Source organism: Elephas maximus, chromosome 23, assembly GCF_024166365.1.
Source record: "Elephas maximus indicus isolate mEleMax1 chromosome 23, mEleMax1 primary haplotype, whole genome shotgun sequence".
Classification (NCBI taxonomy): Eukaryota; Metazoa; Chordata; class Mammalia; order Proboscidea; family Elephantidae; genus Elephas; species Elephas maximus.
Window position 1 is genome coordinate 79,598,199 of NC_064841.1, and position 22,581 is coordinate 79,620,779.

General features: G+C 46.3%; 2 protein-coding genes across 4 annotated transcripts in view; one reads left to right on the forward strand and one right to left on the reverse strand.

The window, feature by feature from the left end:
• The window catches only part of PCID2 (PCI domain containing 2), a 34,760-nt gene extending 22,368 nt beyond the window's left edge, over positions 1–12,392 (reverse strand). For both annotated transcript variants that reach the window (XR_007515067.1, XM_049867342.1), the window contains exons 1-2: positions 12,286–12,392; positions 3,408–3,497 (exon numbers count right to left, since the gene is read on the reverse strand). Coding sequence is in view for 1 of the 2 variants with exons in the window: in XM_049867342.1 (XP_049723299.1) it covers positions 3,408–3,497; positions 12,286–12,321 (126 nt within the window). In the remaining variant the exon portion in view is untranslated. The remainder of the gene's footprint in view (positions 1–3,407; positions 3,498–12,285) is intronic.
• Positions 12,393–14,216: 1,824 nt separating this feature from the next.
• CUL4A (cullin 4A) overlaps positions 14,217–22,581 on the forward strand; it is a 60,391-nt gene continuing 52,026 nt past the window's right edge. Inside the window, exons 1-2 of one of the 2 annotated variants that reach the window (XM_049867189.1) lie at positions 14,217–14,454; positions 16,059–16,174. In XM_049867189.1, coding sequence (XP_049723146.1) covers positions 14,298–14,454; positions 16,059–16,174 — 273 coding nt within the window. In that variant the 5' untranslated portion in view covers positions 14,217–14,297. Of the gene's footprint in view, positions 14,455–16,058; positions 16,175–16,320; positions 16,468–22,581 lie in introns of those variants that run through there. The other variant, XM_049867188.1, reaches the window with a different exon arrangement.

Genomic DNA, 22,581 nt, shown 5'->3' on the forward strand with positions numbered 1-22,581 from the left:
CATACACATACAACAACATCGGAGAGACCATCACTACAGGAAAAGCTGATTCAGACAACGGCCATCAATGAATGAAACATGAGATGAAAGGTTAATGGGGAATTTTACAATGAAGGGATCAACCTCAGATGTAAAATGGGATGGAAGGTTGTGTGCCTCCTGAGATAATGCAGTAGGAAGCACCCAGCACCACCTATTAAGTACCCTAACCAAATAAATAATTCTGGCCAAATACACAGAACCCGAGTCTAACCAAGTCTCTGGCACTGACTCCTATTTAAATCAATGGTTTTCAACCTTGGCTGCACATTAGAATCACCTAGGAACCAAAAAAAAAAAAAAGCCTGTTTCCACCCCTCTTCTCCACCCCTCCAGACGAATTTAACTGGTCCAAGACACAGCCTACACACACACACAAACACGCACGTTGCCACTGAGTCGATTCTGACCCATAGCGACCCTATAGGACAGAGCAGAACTGCCCCATAAGGTTTCCAAGGAGCAGCTGGGCTGGTGGATTCGAACTGCCAACCTTTGGTTAGCAGCTAAGCTCTTAACCACTATGCCACCAGGGCTCCAGACACAGCCTAACCACTACCAAATATAATCATCAATATTTAAGCCCCTTTTCTTCCAAAGAAGCCCTGGTCATACAGTGGTTAAGTGCTCGGCTTCTAATCAAAGAGTCAGTGGTTCAAACCCATCAGCCCCTCCGTGGGAGAAAGATGTGGCAGTCCGCTTTCCTTAAAGACTAAGGCCTTGGCAGGAGGGGCAGGAAAGCTGGTAAAAGGGAACCCAAGGCTGAGAATGAGAACGGAGGCTGCTGACATGTCATGGAGCTGATAACCAGCGTCACAAAACGATATGTGTACTGCTTAACGAGAAACTAGTTTGCTCTGTAAACCTTCACCGAAAGTACAAAAAAAAAAAAAAGACAAAGGCCTTGGAAGCTATATGGGGTAGTTCTATTCTGCCCTACAGGGTCACTATGAGTCAAAATCGGCTCAAAGGCAACGGGTTTTTTGGTTCGGTTTTCTCCCGTGAGAAAAATTTCGCTCCCCAATAACAATATGCTTCAATATTATACAGGGAATCAGTAAGGAAACAGGACTTTGTAAAATTCAACAATATTTTCTACTGAAAGTGTTCTTTGGATATCACTTATTCTCTAAAGCCAGGAAAGCACATTTTAGAGCAGGTGTCGGCAAATGTTTTCCATAAAAGCCTGACAGGAAATACGCTAGGCTTTGCAGGGCACAAGGTCTCTGCTGGACCCACTCAACTGTGCTGTTGTAACACGAGAGCAGCCACAGTCGGTATACAGACAAGTGGACACAGTTGTGCTGTTGTAACACAAGAGCACACACAGTCGATACACAGACAAGTGGACACGGTTGTGCTGTTGTAACACGAGAGCAGCCACAGTCGATATACAGACAAGTGGACACAGTTGTGCTGTTGTAACACAAGAGCACACACAGTCGATACACAGACAAGTGGACACGGTTGTGCTGCTGTAACACAAGAGCACAGACAGTCGACACACAGACAAGTGGACACGGTTGTGCTGTTGTAACACAAGAGCAGACACAGTCGATACACAGACAAGTGGTCACGGTTGTGCTGTTGTAACACAAGAGCAGACACAGTCGATACACAGACAAGTGGACACGGTTGTGCTGTTGTAACACAAGAGCAGACACAGTCGATACACAGACAAGTGGACACGGTTGTGCTGTTGTAACACAAGAGCAGACACAGTCGATACACAGACAAGTGGACACGGTTGTGCTGCTGTAACACAAGAGCACAGACAGTCGACACACAGACAAGTGGACACGGTTGTGCTGTTGTAACACAAGAGCAGACACAGTCGATACACAGACAAGTGGACACGGTTGTGCTGCTGTAACACAAGAGCAGCCACAGTCGATACACAGACAAGTGGTCACGGCTGTGCTGCTGTAACACAAGAGCAGACACAGTCGATACACAGACAAGTGGACACGGTTGTGCTGTTGTAACACAAGAGCAGACACAGTCGATACACAGACAAGTGGACACGGTTGTGCTGCTGTAACACAAGAGCACACACAGTCGATACACAGACAAGTGGACACGGTTGTGCTGTTGTAACACAAGAGCAGACACAGTCGATACACAGACAAGTGGACACGGTTGTGCTGCTGTAACACAAGAGCAGCCACAGTCGATACACAGACAAGTGGTCACGGCTGTGCTGCTGTAACACAAGAGCAGACACAGTCGATACACAGACAAGTGGACACGGTTGTGCTGTTGTAACACAAGAGCAGACACAGTCGATACACAGACAAGTGGACACGGTTGTGCTGTTGTAACACAAGAGCAGACACAGCCGATACACAGAAAAGTGGACACGGTTGTGCTGCTGTAACACAAGAGCAGACACAGTCGATACACAGACAAGTGGACACGGCTGTGCTGTTGTAACACAAGAGCAGACACAGTCGATACACAGACAAGTGGACACGGTTGTGCTGCTGTAACACAAGAGCACACACAGTCGATACACAGACAAGTGGACACAGTTGTGCTGTTGTAACACAAGAGCAGACACAGTCGATACACAGACAAGTGGTCACGGTTGTGCTGTTGTAACACGAGCAGACACAGTCGATACACAGAAAAGTGGACACGGTTGTGCTGCTGTAACACAAGAGCACACACAGTCGATACACAGACAAGTGGACACGGTTGTGCTGTTGTAACACAAGAGCAGACACAGTCGATACACAGAAAAGTGGACACGGTTGTGCTGCTGTAACACAAGAGCAGACACAGTCGATACACAGACAAGTGGTCACGGCTGTGCTGCTGTAACACAAGAGCAGACACAGTCGATACACAGACAAGTGGACACGGCTGTGCTGTTGTAACACAAGAGCAATCACAGACAATAAATAAACAAGTCGACGTGGTTGTATTTTGGTAAAACTTTACTTACAAAACGAAGTCTGGGCTCTATAACCTGCTGACCATTTTAGAGAGTTAGAAAACAAATGGAAGACATCGTGGTACAGTGGAGCCAGCATGACTTTTGGAGACAGACAAGTCTGGATCAGAGTCAGCTTAACCACGTCTGAGCTGTATGATCTTAGATAAATCACTTAACCTTTTCTGAGCCTCAAAGAGTAGTTACTAAAATTAAATACAGTAATATAAAATACATATCTTAGTATTCAACATCATCTTAGTATAGTGTCTGACGCATAGCACTCAATGTTACTTAAATTGGAATTACGAAAATTATAAAAGAATTTCGAACTTTTCAAGTAAAATTGGTATTAGTTTTCTTCTTACTCAAACTTAAGAAACTGGCTGCCCTGTAATTCCCTCTAGGCCTGTGCCATGACTCTTTCACTTACTTGAAGCCGTGGGTTCGCAACATGAGGATGCTTAAAAGACACCAACTCTGCACAAGACGTTCCATCTCTGCTGTCAATTGCTTCATAAACCTACATTTGAAAAAAGAAAACCTAAGTAGAAAATGAAACACCCTATTCTAATTGGAAACCCTGGTGGCAGAATGGTTAAGAGTTCGGCCACTAACCAGAAGGTCCAAAAGTTCAACAGTTCGAATCCATTAGGCACTCCCCGGAAGCCCTATGGGGGCAGTTTTACTCTGTCCTGTAGGGTCACTATGAGTCGGAATTGACTCAATGGCAACGGGGTTTTTTGTTGTAATATAACCTGAACAATAGTTACCCCATTAAAATTAATTTTCTCTACTTTGATAGTAAGAATAATCAAAACATAACAAGTAGGTACTCTCATATGCCAGTGACAATAGCTACATTTCAAAAGAGGATCTTCTGGGGGGAAGGAAACAGGTTATTTACTCTTAAAAATGACGAAAAGGTAGAATATCATTATTTGCATATTAATGAAGGTGAATTATTTTATTTTCACATAACCACACTGACATTTGAAAATTCACTTATACAGCATATGAAAAAAAAAAAATCAGCTTAAAAAGCACCAAAATCAAGACTAAACCCATTGCCATCAAGTCAATTCCGACTCATACAGACCCTACAGGACAGGACACAGGAGAACTGCCCTATAAGGATTCCAAGGAGCAGCTGGTGGATTCAAAGTCCCGACCTTTTGCTTAGTAGCCGAGCTAGGTGGAAGCGAAGCATGAGAGGTTTCTCTGAGGCAAAGGGACAAATAATGGACATCCAGGACGTGAAACCACAGAGCTGCAGCCAACGATGCGTATCTGTGGAGAACGTCACACAGAAAATGGAATAAAATCCAAGGATCCAATCAGATGCAGAGAATGTTGACACAGGGTAACATGCGAAGAAAGGACTAGAAGACTGGAGGGTTCTGATGCTCGACAAAACACGTAAATTGAGGTACACGTTCCCTTGCACTTGGATTTGCCATTAATGTTTTACATTGCTGTGAATACAACTATATACAACTTTATTTTAAATATTGTATTTGTACTTCCACCCTACTGCTTAAGAGTCAATTTTGACTCATACGACCCTATAGGACAAAGCCAGAACTGCCCCATAGGGTTTCCAAGGCTGTATACCTTTATGGAAGCAGACTGCCACATCTTTCTTCCACAGAGCGACTGGTGGGTTCGAAATGCCGACCTTTCAGTTAGAAGCTGAGTGCTTTAGTCATTGCACCACCAGGGCTCCTGTGTTTGTATTTAGTTATCTATGAATACTTTACATAAAAAAATTATTTTTTGTTCAATTACATGACATATAACTTCATTGTTGTTATGGTTAGGCGCCATCAAGTCGGTTCCAACTCCTAGCAACCCCACGCACAACAGAACAAAACAACGCCCAGTCCTGCGCCATCTTCACAATCGTTGTTATGCTTGAGCCCATTGTTGCAGCCACTACGTCAATCCATCTTGTTAAGGGTCTTCCTCTTTTTCACTGACCATCTACTCTTCCAAGCATGATATCTTTCTCCAGGGACTAGTCCCTCCCAATAACATGTCCAAAGATTGTGAGACAAATTTTTGCCACCCTTGCTTCTAAGGAGCATTCTGGCCGTGCTTCCAAGACAGATTTGTTCATTCTTCTGGAAGTCCACAGTATATTCAATATTCTTTGCCAACACCATAATTCAAAGGCATCAATTCCTCTTTCGTCTTCCTTATTCATTGTCCAGTTTTCACATGTACACGAGATGACTGAAAACACCATGGCTTGGATCCTGCGCACCTTAGTCCTTACAGTAACATCTCTGCTTTTTAACATTTCAAAGAGATCTTTTGTAGCAGATTTGCCCAGTGCAATGCCTCGTTTGATTTCTTGACTGCTGCTTCCATGGGTGTTGACTGTGGATCCAAGTAAAATGAAATCCTTTACAACTTCAATATTTTCTCTGTCTATCATGATGTTGCTTATTGGTCCAATTGTGAGGATTTTGTTTATGTTGAGCTGTAATCCATACTGAAGGCTCTGGTCTTTGATCTTCATCAGTAAGTGCTTCAAGTCTTCTCCACTTTCAGCAAGCAAGGTTGTGTTATCTGCATAACGCGGGTTGTTAATGGGTCTTCCTCCAACCCTGATACCACGTTCTTCTTCATATAGTCCAGCTTCTCAAGATTTACTCAGCATACAGATTGAATAAGTATGGTGAAAGGATACAACCCTGACGCACACCCTTCCTGCCTTTAAACCACACAGTATCCCCTTGTTCCCTTCAAATGACTGCCTCTTGATCTGTGTACACGTTCCTCAAGAGCACAATTAAGTGTTCTGGAATTCCCATTCTTCGCAATGTTATCCATAGTTTCTTATGATCCACACAGTTGCATGCCTTTGCATAGTCAATAAAACACAGGTAAACATCCTTGTGGTATTCTCTGTGCCTTAGTCATCTAGTGTTGCTGTAACAGAAATACCACAAGTTGATGCCTTTAACAAAGAGAAATTTATCTGCTCACAGTCTAGCAGGCCAGAAGTCCAAATTCAGGGTGTCAGCTCCAGGAGAAGGCTTCCTTTCTCTGTAGGCTCTGGAGGAAGGTCCTTCTCATCAATCTTCCCCTGGACTAGGAGATTCTCCACACAGGAACCCTGGGTCCAGAGGACACACTCTGCTCCAGGGGCTGCTTTCTTGGTGGTATGAGGTATCCTCACTCTGTGCCCTTCCCTTTCTTTCCTTTTATCCCTCGTAAGATAAGAGGTGGTGCAGGTCACAACCCAGGGAAACTCCCTGTACATTGGATCAGGGATGTGACCTTAGCAAGGTTGTTACAATCCCACCCTAATCCTCTAATCTTGCCTCATTAGCCACAGGCAGAGATTAAGATTTACAATACATAGGAAAATTGCAGTCACAAAATGGAGGACAACCACACGATACTGGGAATCATGGCCTAACCTAACTGATACATATTTTGGGGGGACACAATTCAATCCATGACACTCTGCTTTCAGCCATGATCCATCTGACATCAGCAGTGATCTCCCTTGTCCCACGTCCTCTTCTGGATCTGGCTTGAATTTCTGGCAGTTCCTTGTTGATGTACTGCTGAAATGGTAAATAGTTTAAAAAAAAAAAAAAATTTCCATTTGAAATAAACCTTTGTGGGACAACCAGAAGAATGAAATAAAGGACAATGAAAGAAATAGTGAGTGTGGGGCAGAACTCAAATTCACATAAAAAGACCAGGCTTAATGATCTGACAGAAACTGGACAGAAGCCCGAAACTACGGCCCCCAGATGCACTGTTAACCCAGAACTGAAACCATTAACGAAGCCCCCTCTTCAAATATTAGACAGGACTATAAAACAAAAATAATACACGTGAGGATGGTGCTTCGTGTCACAATCAGATACCTGAGACCAAATGGGCGGCTCCTGTCTGGAGGCAGGATGAGAAGGCAGGAAGGGACAGGAACTGGTTGAATGGACACAGGGAACCCTGGTAAAAAGGGGGAGTGTGAGGTGACATTGTGGGGAGTGCAGCTAATGTCAGAAAGCAATATGTGAATAAATCTTTATGTGAGAAATTATCTTGAGCTGTGAACTTTCACCTAAAGCACAACAAAAGAGAAAAGAAATATCTACGGCCTTCAAGAAGCCATGAAAAGACTGACCCTTCTGGAGGAAATATATTCAAACTGACATTCATTTAAGTAAAACATGATTTTTAAAGGTGGAACATACAAGAAATTGTGAGGTAAATTAATTCAACCAGTCCCCTCCACACAGAAAATAAATAATGCCCAGTGAAACCTGTAGCACAAAATAAAAAGGGCAGATAAGGAGACACCTTTGCTATGACCTGTTGTTAGGAGAAACAATTCTCCTTGGGCTTCTTGTACTCTGAGATTTGCTGTTTGTACCATGACTTCAAGGCCCTGACCAGTTTTACTTGGGCCATAACTCAGGGCTATTTATATACCTGATTACCCTGAGAGACGTGGCGATGTCTCCCTGAACGCAAACAAAAAAAGCAGACTTGCTTACTGCTTGCTGTAAAATTGGTGGATTCCCCCAGTTCAGCGTTTCTCTCTTGCACGTGTGCACAGGCATCCATTTTGGCCACATGCACCACTCCTATGGGTTTTGGGGCAAAGGAGTAACCTTTGCAAACATGCTGATGCCCATGCTGCTTGGGATACTGAGAGTAACGAGGTCCTGTCTCTGACTTGGGAATCCCTTGTCTTCTGCCAGCATTCAACGGTCCATCAACAGATGAATGGATAAACAAAATGCTCTTGTTGTTAGCTGCCATGGAGTATTCTGACTCACGGTGACCCCACGTGTCACAGTGTACAACTGCTCGAAAGGGAACAGAAGTAGATCACATTTCTTCCACGGTACTGCTAGGTGGGTTCGAACTGCCAACCTTTACATTAGCAGTTAAGGACAAACCGCACCACCTAGGGACCTTGAAACAATATGTGGTCTACATAAAACATGGGACTTTAGTCAACCACAAAAAGGAATGAATTTCTGATACATGCTACAAAATGGACGAACCTTCAAAACATTAGGGCAAAGGAAAGAAACCAGGCAGAAGAGGCTGATACTGTGTGATTCCCTTTATATGAAATGTCCAGAAAAGGCAAATCCATACAAACAGAAAGCAGGTTAGTGGTTGCCAGAGGTTGGGGGAAAGAGGGAATGAGGAAGTGACTGCTTAATGGGTAAGGGGCTTCTTTATGGGGTGATGAAAAGTTCTGGAACTACGGAGTGGTGATGGCTGTACAGCATCATGAATGTGCTTAACGCCACTGAACTGTATACTTTAAAATGGTAAAATTTTAGGTTATGTATATTTTACCAGGAAAGGAAGGAAGGAAGGAAAGAAGAAAGGGATGGAGGGAAAAGAAAGGAAAACAGGAAGAAAAAGAACTGACCACTATATATTCAGCAAACATTGAATAAATCTTTATGGTTAGAGAAGCAGATAAGTGAAGCAGTGTTAAGAGATAAGGTTAAACAGATAAGCAAGGCCCATATGACATCCCAAGGTTCTGGAACTCCTCTTGTTGGAGACACAGAGGCAGATGTTCAAATTTTCTTTAATAAAATAAGTATCATTTACTGAGTATACGTGGTATTCCAGGCACTCTGCATTTATGGTCTCATCTAACTCATGAGAACTCATATGAATCCTGTGTATAGGTAGAGAGTCAAAGGAGTTACATAACTTGTCTGAAGTCCTAGTATTAGTAAATGGTTTGGTCAGGATTTGAGCTGAAGTCTTACTGTCTTTAAGAACTATGCTCTCTTTCCTCTACTGGGCTTCATTTACAAAGGCCATGTAGAAGAATCAGGTAAATTAAATAAAGAGCTACTAAAATATCTAGGTAACAGATAAAGAACAGATGGATATGAGTGACACTGAGGAGACAGACCTAACACGACTAGAGTGTATGTAAAGCCTGGAGTGTAAACAACTGTCCACGGGAACTAAGGTAAAAGAGGAGTCAATTTTTCCCAGGTTCCTGGCATTGATGAAGGGGTAAATGGTGATGTCACTCATGTATAACGTTCCTACACAACAAATTAAACATTGTTAAAAAGTGTAGGTATTACCGACTGCCATTTGGTATTAGCAAATCAAAGCGGCACTTATTTTTAAAAAATTTAAGAATCTGTTGTTTACACATATAATTTAAGTGACATGCCAACCCCACCAGAAATACTTTTCTCCATCAGAATCAGGAGGAAGTAGACTCTTCAAGGTCTCACATTAGTAGGGCATCTGCCTTTGGCAAAGAGGCACACACATCTTCATAGAGTTCTATCCTGGACCCATTTCCCTACACACATTCCACTTTTTTCCTGGATCATCCCATCCCTCTCAGTCTTTCCCACCATCTGTATAGCAAGGAGTCTCAGATTTACATCTTTAACCCAAATTTGCCTGTTGAGCTCAAGACTCACTTCCAGTAGAAGCTTTCTTACCAGCCTCATGTTAACTGACTTAATAGGATAAATGACTCTCTCCAAACCCTTGTAAAATACATTTGCTGATGTCCAAGGCATGATGACAACTTATGCTAGTAGGTTTCACACTAATACACCTCAAAGTTTTGCCAGCTGAGTTGTATATGTACCCAGATTCATGTTTTTATCATCAAATCTGTTTTTGCTACTTGTACATGTTATGGCAAGTATGTACTTCAAGGACACCACTGAAATTTAAATGTTTCTCTACAGACTAAGTTGTATATTTTAGAAAGGCTCGTTAAAGGTGAGTCTCTGAAAGAAAAACGAAATTAGGTGTGGGCAAGAAAATTGTAATAGACTAAGAAAAACAAAATTCTAGAGAGATTCTATATTCAAATACATACATATACGCTTCACAAATGTGTGTCTTTGTTCAAATTCAAATAAGCTGAAACTGGAAAACATGAACTGCAAAGATAAGGCCAACGCAGATCTACCCTTATGGAAAAGGTTTAATGTCTATATCAAAAGATTGGCAAATGAATGTACACTTCTATGCTTTAAATTAAAATAAAAGCACGTATCCGTTTTTTCATGATTCCCATTTTAACCAACTTCCTCAATTAATGAAACAACTACTGGCCCCAATCACATCAGACTCTAGTTACTGCCAGCTACCTCTCTTTACCTGGCTGCCATGTCAACATGTCCAAAACTAAATGTTTTTCCCTACAAATCTGTTCCACTCATCCATTGCCCAAGTTAGAATAGGCATCATTCTGGACTCCTCTGTCTCTTAACACACACATTCCCAATCACCAAACCTTAGTAATATTTCTTTCAAGTATTTCTTTATTTCTTAAGTCCATTCCCTCTGTTCCCTATCCTTATTATGACTGTTCTCGCTCTGGCAATGAACATAGTTTCACGGAAAGAAAGCAACTTTTGACTCTAGAGAGATCTATATTTTAACTATACTTCTGCCACTTACAGGGTACACTGACGTGAGACAAATTTTGTCGTTGTTGTTGTTAGGTGCCACAGCATCGACAACTCGTAGTGACCTCATGTGATAGAGCAGAGCTGCCCCACAGGCTTTTATTCTAAGCTGTAATTTCTAGGGGAGCAGATCACCAGGTCTTTCTCGTGAGCTGGATGGGCTTGAACTGCCAACCCTTCGTTTAACAGCCGAGAGCTTAAGTTGTGCCACCAGGGCTCTCTGACACAAATTTTACCGGTACTTTTTTTTTTAAATGGTAGTAATTGGAGCCCTTGTAGTGCAGTGGCTAAGCGCTCAGCTGCTAATGGGAAAGGTGGTTCGAACCCACCAGCTGCTCCGTGGGAGAAAGATGGGGCAGTCTGCTTCTGTAAAGATTTACAGCCTGGGAAACCCTATGGGACAGTTCTACTCTCGCTATAAGTCAATTCAATGGCAAGAGGTTTGGTTTTCTGGTTAAATGGTAGCTGTTGTTGTTACATGCTGACGAGTCAGTTCCAAATCACAGCAACCCTTTGTACAACAGAATGAAACACTGCATGGTCCTGCGCCATCCTCACAATTGTCAATAGGCTTGAGCCCTTTGTTGCAGCCATTGTGTCAATGCATCTTGCTGAGGGTCTTCCTCTCTCACTGACCCTCTACCTTACCAAGCATAATGTCCTTCTCCAGGGACTGATCCACCCACTGACAACATGTCCAAAGTATGTGAGACAGAGCCTCACCATCCTCACTTCTAAGGAGCATGCTGGCTGTACTTCTTTCAAGACAGATTTGTTCATTCTTCTGGTAGTCCATGGTATATTCAACATTCTTTGCCAACACCATAATTCAAAGCCATCGATTCTTCTTTGGTCTTCCTTATTCATTGTCCAGCTTTAGCACGCACATGAGGCAAGTGAAAATATCATGTCTTATTCCTCAAAGTGATATCTTTGCCCTTTAACACTTTAAAGAGGTCTTCCGCAGCAGATTTCCCCGATGCAATAGGTCATTTGATTTCTTGACTGCTGCTTCCATTGGCGCTGATTGTGGATCCAAGAAAAAACGAAATCCTTGACAACTTCAATATTTTCTCCATTTATCACCATGTTGCTTATTAGTCCAGTTGTGAGGATTTTTGTTTTCTTTATGTTGAGGTGTAATCCATACTTAAGGCTGTAGTCTTTGCTCTTCATCAGTATGGTAGTAACTATGACTAAATATTGGCTAGCACTAGGACTACAACAGTCGCATAGTTGCTAGCTCCATCTCCTATTTGAATTACCTCAAATTCATCACTTCACATTTCCACCAGTGCCTATTCGAAACAAAAATGGGACTAAACCAGACCCTTGGTTAAGACTTCAATGGCTGCCCAAGGGCTAAATCCAAACTTCTCGGCGTCGCTTACAGGCTCTTCAAGGCCCACGAGAACCCACGCCTCTCCCGCCGCAGCCCCCCGCATCCCTAAATCGAAAGCACCGACCATTTGGTTCCTCCCTGAATTCCCAGCAAATCCAGTAAGTCTATATACCCAAACCATGATTAATTCCCATCTTGCACACAAGAGCTCAGAAATACTCAGCAAACACTAGGTGACCTGCCCAGCAGACCGTGAAGCTGTGTCTGGGTACCGTATGTCCGCACCCCAGCCCTGTCGCTTCACACTAATGCAGGAAAGGCTGTGACGTCGACTCTCGGTTCGAATCCCTCCCAGGACACCCATGTCACCGCCGCCCATCAGTAAAGCCCAGGAGCCAACGGAGCAACGGGCAGGGAAGCAGTCACAGACCTCAAGAGAACGGAACACAACGGCGACAGCGGCCGGGGGCGCCCGCGCACTGCCACTGGTCCTCCCCCAGCGAAGAAATTACCTGCTGCAAGTACTGGTTGATGGTGATGTGCGCCATGGAAGCGGCGGCCAGTCCTGCGCTCAGTCTGGCCGACACCAGCCTCTCCCACTTCCGCCCGCGCGCTGACGTCACTTCCGGCCCAGCGGCGGAGCGCGCGCCCGCCGCCCGGCCACGCCTTCCTCTCGGGGTCGCTGGGAGGGGGCGCTCCCGGGGGGCCGGCCCTCTTCCACCGTGGGCTGAGGGAGGCGGCTGAGGGATGCTCAGGGAGGAGGCTCAGGGGGGAGGCTCAGCGGGGAGGCTGAGAGGGAGGAGGCCCAGGGAGGAGGCTGAGAGGGAGGCTCAGGGGGGAGGCCCAGGGAGGAGGTTCAGGGAGGAGGCTGAGGGATGCTCAGGGAGGAGGCTGAGGGAGGAGGCCCAGGGAGGAGGCTGAGGGATGCTCAGGGAGGAGGCTGAGGGAGGAGGCCCAGGGAGGAGGCTGAGGGATGCTCAGGGAGGAGGCTGAGAGGGAGGAGGCCCAGGGAGGAGGCTGAGAGGGAGGAGGCCCAGGGAGGAGGCTGAGAGGGAGGAGGCCCAGGGAGGAGGCTGAGGGATGCTCAGGGAGGAGGCTCAGAGAGGAGGCCCAGGGAGGAGGCTGAGAGGGAGGAGGCCCAGGGAGGAGGCTGAGAGGGAGGAGGCCCAGGGAGGAGGCTGAGGGATGCTCAGGGAGGAGGCTGAGGGATGCTCAGGGAGGAGGCTGAGGGATGCTCAGGGAGGAGGCCCAGGGAGGAGGCTGAGAGGGAGGAGGCCCAGGGAGGAGGCTGAAGGATGCTCAGGGAGGAGGCTGAGGGATGCTCAGGGAGGAGGCTGAGAGGGAGGAGGCCCAGGGAGGAGGCTGAGGGATGCTCAGGGAGGAGGCTGAGGGATGCTCAGGGAGGAGGCCCAGGGAGGAGGCTGAGGTGCCTTCCCGGCGGACTTCCTCTCGCCAGCTCTCAGCGAGGCAGCTCCCTCGCTCGCGTTCTCGGTTTTTGTTTGGTTCCACCGGCAGGCGCAGGACCACAGACTGGGGCAATGGGGGTTTTCATGGGAGTCCCTGGGGAGCCGAGGGTTGCCGTTTCTCGGCGGAGAACAGCCTCATGGCCTCGCTGCCGCGCGATACCCTCGGCTCCTGCGTGTTCAAAGGAAAAATCCCACCGCCGACGGGGACGGGACCGTGTCTACACACCCTTCCCCCGACCGCCCTGGTCCTCGGCGCCCCGGGCCGCGCACGCGCGGTGGCAGCGGCCGGTGTCCATCCCGCTGGCAGCGCGACCCCGCGGGCCCGTAACGAGGGCGGGGGCTCCTGGGGGTCCCGGGGGTCCGGCCGCTCCGGGGCCCCTCGGCCTCTCCGTACGAGCTTCCGCCCGCAAAGGGCCGCGCCACTGGCGGACCGAGATGGGGACAGCCATGAAGAGCCGGCCCCGAGTCCAGGGCGCTGCGCCGTGGGGCGGGGGACCCGGGATCGAACAGGGGACCAGGCGCGAATCGGCGGTTGGGAGCAAGCTCGTGGAAGGCCCGGCGGTGCCGCGGCTCGCGCGGCCCCGGCCCCCTTCCCGAGGCGGAGTCCCGCGGCCCGGGCCGGGGCAGGGGGCGGGCCCCGGGAAGTGGAGGCCGCTGGCGGGGGCGGAGAGGAGGCCGGGTTCCGGCTCCGGCCGGCGGCGGTGTTTACGGCGCGCGGGCGCAGGCTTCCAGCGGGCGGCCGTGCGGGCGCGGAGAACTTTTATCTGGGAGAAGGGACGGCCGGCGAGGGACGAGCGGGGCGGCGGCCCCGGGCGCGCTCTCGGCGGAGGCTCCCGGGACTCCCTTCGCTCCGCGGCCGCCGGCGAGGCCTAGCTCGCACCCCGGAGGGGCCGGGGCACCGGGCAGGGGCGGAGAAGGAGGCGGGGAGAGCAGGCCGGGGCAGGAGGAGGAGGAGGAGGAGGAGGAAGCGCGGCCGGGCCGCGACTGGAGGCGGGAACAGGCCGAGGGCGGGGGTGGGGCGGAGCGGCCGCCGCCGGTTTGTTTTCTCGGCAGTAGACATGGCAGACGAGACCCCCAAAAAGGGAAACTTTTCGGCTCTCGTCGGGCACACCAATGGCCTCACGAAACCTGCCTCCCTGGCAGCCGCCGCCGCCGTCACCACCAAACCTGGGGGCGGCAGCGGCTCCAAGAAATTAGTGATCAAAAATTTCCGAGGTAGGTGCGTGAGGGCGAGCGCGCCCGGGCTGGGGGAGGGGCGGCGGAGCCGAAACGGCCTCGGGACGGGCCTGCCCCGCGCGGCCCCGGGGGCTGGCGGACACAGCGGCCGGGCCAGCACGTCCCGCCGGGGCGACGGGCCGGGGCGCGGGGCGCGGGGCGACGGACGAGGGCGCATGGCGACGGTGCGGGGCGCGGGGCGACGGACGAGGGCGCATGGCGACGGTGCGGGGCGACGGGCCGGGGCGCGGGGCGACGGGCCAGGGTGCGGGGCGACGGACGAGGGCGCGGGGCGGCGGGCCGGGGCGCGGGGCGGCGGGGCGGCGGACGAGGGCTCGGGGCGACGGGCCGGGGCGCAGGACTACGGACAAGGGCGCATGGCGACGGGCCGGGGCGCGGGGCGACGGCCGGCCGCGGCGGTCCCGGGAGGAAGGGGCGGCCGAGCGACTTCCTGCGCCCCCCGCCGGCGGCGGGTGCGTGGGGCCGCGCGGCGCGGACGTCGGAGCGGCGACGGCCAATGGGGAAGGGGCGCGGGTCGGCCTCCCTGCGCACGCGCCGCGCTGACCTGCGCCGACCTCGGCCGCGCTGGACCCTGCGGGGTCGGGGACCCAGAGCCGCCGCGGTGCTTCGGGGTCCCGCCGGGCCTGCCCTCTGCGTCTCGGCCTTCTGTCGGCCGCCGGCTAGCTTTCTAGTCTGTGCTGCCTCGTGAGATCTCTGTGTAACGTGGACATCACTTTGGTCCAGTTCCCAGGGACTTTTGGACTCCGTACACCTTTCCCGGTACCGAGTTCAGGGAGGTTTGAAATCTTGTGCGAGACTAGGACGGCACATCCCTCCCCTAAGATAGAAAGAAAGAGGCCCAGTGAGTCGGCAGTTTAGCCTCCTGACTCAGGGCGCGTACCCGGAGCTCAGCACTGTGCGCCTCAGGACGCAGACCCTGCAGAAATAGGGATCGTCCGTTAAGTGTGTACACACGGACTTTTTAAACTTCACCTGACCGCCCTAAATATGGGACATTGGAGATTTATACCATATCAGGTCTTCTTTGTAGCAGTGTTTTGTTCTCATGACTCTATGCAATTGATAGAAAAATCATAAATTAGATAAATAATGTATGGTGATTGGCACAGCTGAACCAGAATAAGCCACTACTGCGCGCGTCACTGTACTTTCTGTTACTTCCTCCACCTCTTACCACCTCTATCTTGGATAATATCTCAAAATAAGCATCTTTGATGCGGGTATATACAATTACAAGCTTACTCTTTACCTTCCAATGTTAGATAATTTATATCAATTTAAAATTGCGTAGAGCTTAACTGTGCCACGTTTATAATGTTCTGATGTCAACTTGTTAAGGAAACTAAGATGTGTAAATTTGAAGTATTCATCCTAACTAACTATTAGTACTAAGTATTGAAATAAAGATGTTACCGTTGCTTAGTCCATAACCCAAGGAATTTATAAATGCAATACTTTGAATTTGGAAAACTTGATTTTCCTGTTTTTTCTGCTTTTAAGTATTTTTCTTTGAGAACATTTTAGAAGATGTGTTACTGTCCTGTGGCAGCCCTTCTCCACTGATTCTCTTTCTGAATTTACAGACAGACCTAAACTGCCGGATAATTACACTCAGGATACATGGCACAAGCTTCATGAGGCAGTGAAAGCCATACAAAGTAGTACCTCCATTAAATACAACCTCGAAGAGCTCTACCAGGTAAGGGTCCAAATGTAGTAAACTGTAGAGTTTGCTAGAATTTCTGTTGAGACGTGAATGTGGAATTTTCTTAGACCTGGAGAAGTTCCTCAGAACTTGATTTGGTTGACATCTTGTCATTACAGTTACCTGGTTGTCTCTCTAGTTGTTTAAACGCATCGCCCAGTTCCTGTGAAATGTGATACAGGTGAAGATTCTACATTCCACTTTAAGAGAGTCAGCAGTGACAGAATATGAATCCAGAATGTCTCAGTATGTTTGCCTCAAACAGGAACAACAGGAGTCCTGTGAAAGTGGGTCCTGGTGTGTTTTTGTTCATTGGTTCTTATTGGGTTTTTATTTTGTTTTCAGGCTTAAGCTGCCTGGGAAGATTTTAGTTATCACATTGCAAGAATAAGGTGGGATGTTTTTCAGAGCCATACGATTCTAGTAATTTCCAAATACGTAGCAAATTATTATTATCACATTATGTTTATGAAATTCTTAATTGTTTTTCTTGTTAATATAGATTTCTCGCTTCATTGTGTTTTGTGATTAATTGCTGAAATGAAGTTCTGTAAACACATTTTATGTTTAATATGAAGTAATGAAATTCCATTTTTCAAGGAAGAAAATGGTTAAAAGAACATTTTATTTGAATTTTTCATTTACAACCTGACTGGTTTTTCTGATTTTTTAAAGAATAACATTCATTAACTAATAGCGGCTACGTTTTAGGCTACAATATCATATCACACAATTATTTCCATTAAAAAGGCTTGCATTTTTAAAGTTACCTTTTTTTCAGATGATGTGAGTGATTGGATTATAAAAATTATGGAAAATACAAAGCAAAAATTACCTATGCTCCCACCAGTCAAAGAAGGTTACTGCTGACATTTTCATGGACATAGTAAATAGTTTGTCTTCCTGTATGTGTTTATGATGTTTTTAATCAGCTTTATTGAAATGTAATTTACACATAATAAAATTTTTTCATTAAGTGTACATAGTTCAGTAAGCTTTAGTAAATGTATACAGCCGTGTAACCACCACCATCAAGACGGGCAATATTTCCATCCCACAACTTCTCTGAGGCCCCTTGCGTTCAGTCCTGTCCCTGACTGCCAACCATCTGCAATTTCTCACTGTATTTTTACCACTTCTATATCTCAAAAAAAAAAAAAAAAATTTTTTTTTATTTATATCTCATCTAAATGTAATCATGCATTTTATAATGCTTTTTATCTGGTTTCTTAGGATAATGCTTTTGAGATTCATTCACGTTGTATGGCAGTAATTTCTTTTCATTGCTCAGTAGTAGTCCACTGTATAGATATACCACAATTGGCTTGTTCATTACCGCTTAATGGATATTTGGTTTCTGTTTTTTTACTGTTGTGAATAAAGCTACTGTGAACAGTAGTGAATAAATCTTTGCGTGGGCATATGTTTTTATTCTAGGTAAAAACCTAGAAGTGGGATTGTAGGGTCATATGGAAAATACATGTTGTTTAACTTTATCAGAAATTTCCCGTCTTCAAACTGGGGGCACCACTTTGCGTTCTACCAGCAGTAGGTGAGAGTGCCAGTTGCCGCACGTCCTTGCCAGCATTTGGTATTGTCAGTCTATTTTAACTTTAGTGCTCTAGAAAGTATATAGTGCGATCTCTTTGTGGTTTTAATTTGCATTTTCCTGGTGACTGATGATAGTAAGCATCTTTCATGTGCTCATTTGTCATCCATATATCTTCATGAAGTGTCTGTTAAGATCTCTTGCCCATTTTTTGAGTTGTTTATTTCTAATTTTTGATTTTTGAGAATTCTCGGTACTTTCTAGGTACAAGTTCTGTATCAAATGTTTCCCTTGTAAATATTTTCTCCCAGGCTGTGGCTTGTCTTTGGATTCTCTAACAGTGGCTCTTGAAGAGCAGTAGTCTTTAATTTTGATTAAGTCAAATGTACCAATTTGTTCTTCTATGGATTGTGCTTTTAGTATCTAAGAATTCTTTGCCCGTTCCAAGGTCACAAAGATTTTCTCTTATTTCCTTCCAGACATGAGGTATAAATTCAGGTTCAATTTTTTCTGTGTAGATGTTCAGTTGTTACAGTACAATCCGTTGAAAAGGCTGTCCTTTCCCCACTAAACTGCCTTTGCACTTTTGTCAAAAATAGGGTTTTTGTTTGTTTCCCATCTCTCAGAGATCACTGTCTTTCGTTTCCAAGTACCTCGTGCCTTGAAACTTGTTTCATATATTTTGTCTGCTTTTTGGTTATTACAGGTGTATAAGTAAACCCTGTCCCTCTGCTTACTTAAGTCCTGCCTAGTACCTAAACTCTCATAGGGCTTAAACAGTGTTTCCAGGTGCCCTGGCGTACCTGTGTGCTTCTGTGGTAATCTCAGGACTAGGGATGCTTGTACCCAAAACGGCAGTCACAGGATTGCTCGCTATGATGAGACATGACACGTTTCCTATAGACATCTCAGAAGATCCTGCTCACCAAGGTTAAGTTCGGGAGTAAATTGACCCCCTCACTGATCGTCGTCGTGTGCACTTAGTCATCTCCTGTTGTATAGGCAGACTCTGGCCCACTGTAGAGAAACACCAATGAATCTAAGTACATAGTTCAAGAGTGAGCAGCCTCAAATTTTTTGGAAGCAAGTTCCAGTTGCCATCGAATCGATTCTGACCGTGGCAGCCCCGTGTGTGTCAGAGGAGAACTGTGCTCTGTAGATGGATTCTGACCGTGGCAGCCCCGTGTGTGTCAGGGGAGAACTGTACTCTGTAGATCGATTCTGACCGTGGCAACCCCGTGTGTGTCAGGGGAGAACTGTACTCTGTAGATCGATTCTGACCGTGGCAGCCCCATGTGTGTCAGGGGAGAACTGTACTCTGTAGACGGATTCTGACCGTGGCAACCCCGTGTGTGTCAGGGGAGAACTGTACTCTGTAGACGGATTCTGACCGTGGCAGCCCCGTGTGTGTCAGGGGAGAACTGTACTCTGTAGACGGATTCTGACCGTGGCAGCCCCGTGTGTGTCAGGGCAGAACTGTACTCTGTAGACGGATTCTGACCGTGGCAGCCCCGTGTGTGTCAGGGCAGAACTGTACTCTGTAGATGGATTCTGACCGTGGCAGCCCCGTGTGTGTCAGGGGAGAACTGTACTCTGTAGATCGATTCTGACCGTGGCAGCCCCATGTGTGTCAGGGGAGAACTGTACTCTGTAGACGGATTCTGACCGTGGCAACCCCGTGTGTGTCAGGGGAGAACTGTACTCTGTAGATCGATTCTGACCGTGGCAACCCCGTGTGTGTCAGGGGAGAACTGTACTCTGTAGGTCGATTCTGACCGTGGCAGCCCCGTGTGTGTCAGGGGAGAACTGTACTCTAGGTCGATTCTGACCGTGGCAGCCCCGTGTGTGTCAGGGGAGAACTGTACTCTGTAGACGGATTCTGACCGTGGCAGCCCCGTGTGTGTCAGGGGAGAACTGTGCTCTGTAGGTCGATTCTGACCGTGGCAGCCCCGTGTGTGTCAGGGGAGAACTGTGCTCTGTAGGTCGATTCTGACCGTGGCAGCCCCGTGTGTGTCAGGGGAGAACTGTACTCTGTAGGTGGATTCTGACCGTGGCAGCCCCGTGTGTGTCAGGGGAGAACTGTGCTCTGTAGGGTTTTTGGAAGCAGATTGCCGGAGTTTTCTTCCAAGGCCCCTCTGGGTGAACCTGAACCACCAGCTTTTCAGCTACCAGCCAAGCTCATTAACCATTTGCACCCTGGGAGCAAATGAGATGCCAATTGTAAGTAGAGTAATTGTAAAAGTAGTGACCTCACGTCTTCCTGATCTCTGATAAAGCAGTCGGACGGTGCCTGTGACTTGGTGTTTCAAAATAAAGTCTCAGGTTTTTTCCGAGGTGATGTGGTATTTACTTTTCAAAAAAAATCCTATGTGAAAGTACCAATTCTCACCAAAGCTTGAAAGGTTTTTGGTTTTTTTGTTTTGGTTTTTCTTTTTTTTGAAAGTATTTGTAATAATTTAAAGGAGGACCTCTTATATTTCATGTTATTCCGTCTCCTCCCAGGGAGATGTCTTATCTTCCTGGGAAGGCCTCTTCCATCCCATATAAACTCTTCAGGCAGCCTGTCTGGGAGAAGGTAATTTCTGTGTGTCTGTTTCCAAGCTCCTTAATGGGTTTTTGTCAACTCTGTTTTTATTTGCTAAAAAGGGGACTCAAGGTATGGTAATGAAGAGAATCTTCACGCACACACAACATCCGTAGTCATTTTTCTCTTACAATATGAGAAGGATGCTTTAATTGCCAAGATTTTTTCCTGCTGTTTTTAAAGACCTAAGTTTTAGATTCGTAATAACCATTGCTGATGAGAGTGTATTTTACGTTTACAGGTATTAATGCTAATTGTCAACCTAATAAGACAACAGAAAACTTAAGACTCATTTGTTAGAAGGTTGCAGAGAAAGGCAAAGTGTTGACTTCAGACTGATTTTTGACACACGGAAACAAACCTCTCAGAGAGATCTACAAGTTCTGAGAAAAGCCATGGCACTTGTCTTGAGTCATGTAGTAATCTCTCTCTAAGATCCTCATACCCTTGATAGTTTTTAGTGGAGAACGGTACCAGAGTTATGCATTGGATGTGTTGATAGAACTGGAAATACTGATTTCAAAAAGAGGCACAGAAAATGGCAGACAAATAGCCACACTTTTTGATGGAGAAGTTTTAGAAAGTAGCAAGAGTCTGTTCAATACGTACGTTAACTTAAAAAAAAAAGCAAGGATAAGAATATACAAACTCAAATGTATTACCTGTTGCCATGGAGTCGATTCCAACTCATTGCAACCCTATAGGGCAGAATAGAACTGCCCCATAGAGTTTCCAAGGTGTGCCTGGTGGATTCAAACCACTGACCTTTTAGTTAGTGGCGATAGCTTTTAACCACAACACCACCAGGGTGTCTTCAAATATATTAGGTCTGATAAAGATATATTATACAGTAGCTTCCATCACTGAATAAAGTGAGCGTTCGTGTTAGCAGTTTACTTTTAGCATTTGGAACTGTGTATCTATTATGTACTCAATATTGGTAAATACAGCCAGGCTAGGCTGTCGCTGGTTTTCAGCAAAGCTGTCGCCTTTAGAAAACTACCCTCTTGTTTCTCTTTTCACTCAGATTTGGAGTCCTAATTTAATTTTTATATTGTTATTTATTCATTTCTTATAGACAGGGACCTGGGGGGTGTGGAGCACTCTTAGTATCTTTCTCCACAGTGGTGAGCCTATTCCAGTTTAAATGTGCCTCCCCACCAACGGGGACCCTCATCATCACGGTTATTGCATAATGAGGAGTTACAGCTGCTGAGGGAAATTTGATTAACTCCATCCTACTCCTGTCTGTAATAAGAACACTGCTGGCCTTTTAACATGTACTGTAAAGTGAAAATAGCCTATACTTAAAATACCAGATGGGTTAGACTTTTGCCTTGCCTTGTGCCCACAAGCCAGTGTTTCTTTTATAATAGCTTGACTAAGTCTCCGTGTGTGATGCAGTTTTGTTTGCTTTGCGTTTTTGAATTAGTGATTGCCTGCTTTTTTTCCTTTGTGATTTTTTATTTTATGACGCATTTCTTTCCTTTTTCTGTCTCATCTCAACTTTAATCCTAAGGGTCTTTATGTGAAACAGGTAATCTTGCAGAATTGGTATACCTTAACTTAATAATTTAATAAATGTTGCATAGTTCTTTTTATCCCACAGGTCAGTTTTTTAGTCTTTTGGTATCCCACACTTGAAGGGAATTACCTTGTGCAGGGAAGTATTTTGTTTAAGTAGCAGTAAATATACTCTGTGGTATTTGAGCCTAATGTGCTTGTTTGTTTTACTTTAACATGCTTGTGTATGATAATAGATACAGTGATCTGAAAAATGAGAGCAAGCTGTTAAGGAAACTAGAATTTGTGCTGCAGTGGTCTGTCAGAGCCACTGATCAGAAAGCAGCAGTTAGGAGAGTCTGTGTTGAGGGGGTTGTGCAAACAATACTTTTCCATTTGGCTAAGTTTATACACAGGAAGAAATCTTTTTCCTAATTCAAGTAAAATTCAAATGTTTCTTCTTCTCTACCTCCAATTATTGGATTGGTTAGATTTCTTTTCTCTGGAATGATTCTTAAAAATATTAACGGCCATGGCACGCTAATACTGAGTGCCTAGGAAGTGCCTTGTACCCCTACCAATTAAGAATTTGAAGGTATTTCTGAATACTGTATCGAAAGTTGATTAATTCCACAAACTCCTCAATCTCAAAACTTATTTGTGAGGAAAGTTCCTACGATGTGCTGCTCCTAAAATACTCAGGGTCTCTACCATTAATGAACCAGCAGTATGGGTAGAGAGACAAGGACTGTTCAGTCTTCTGAG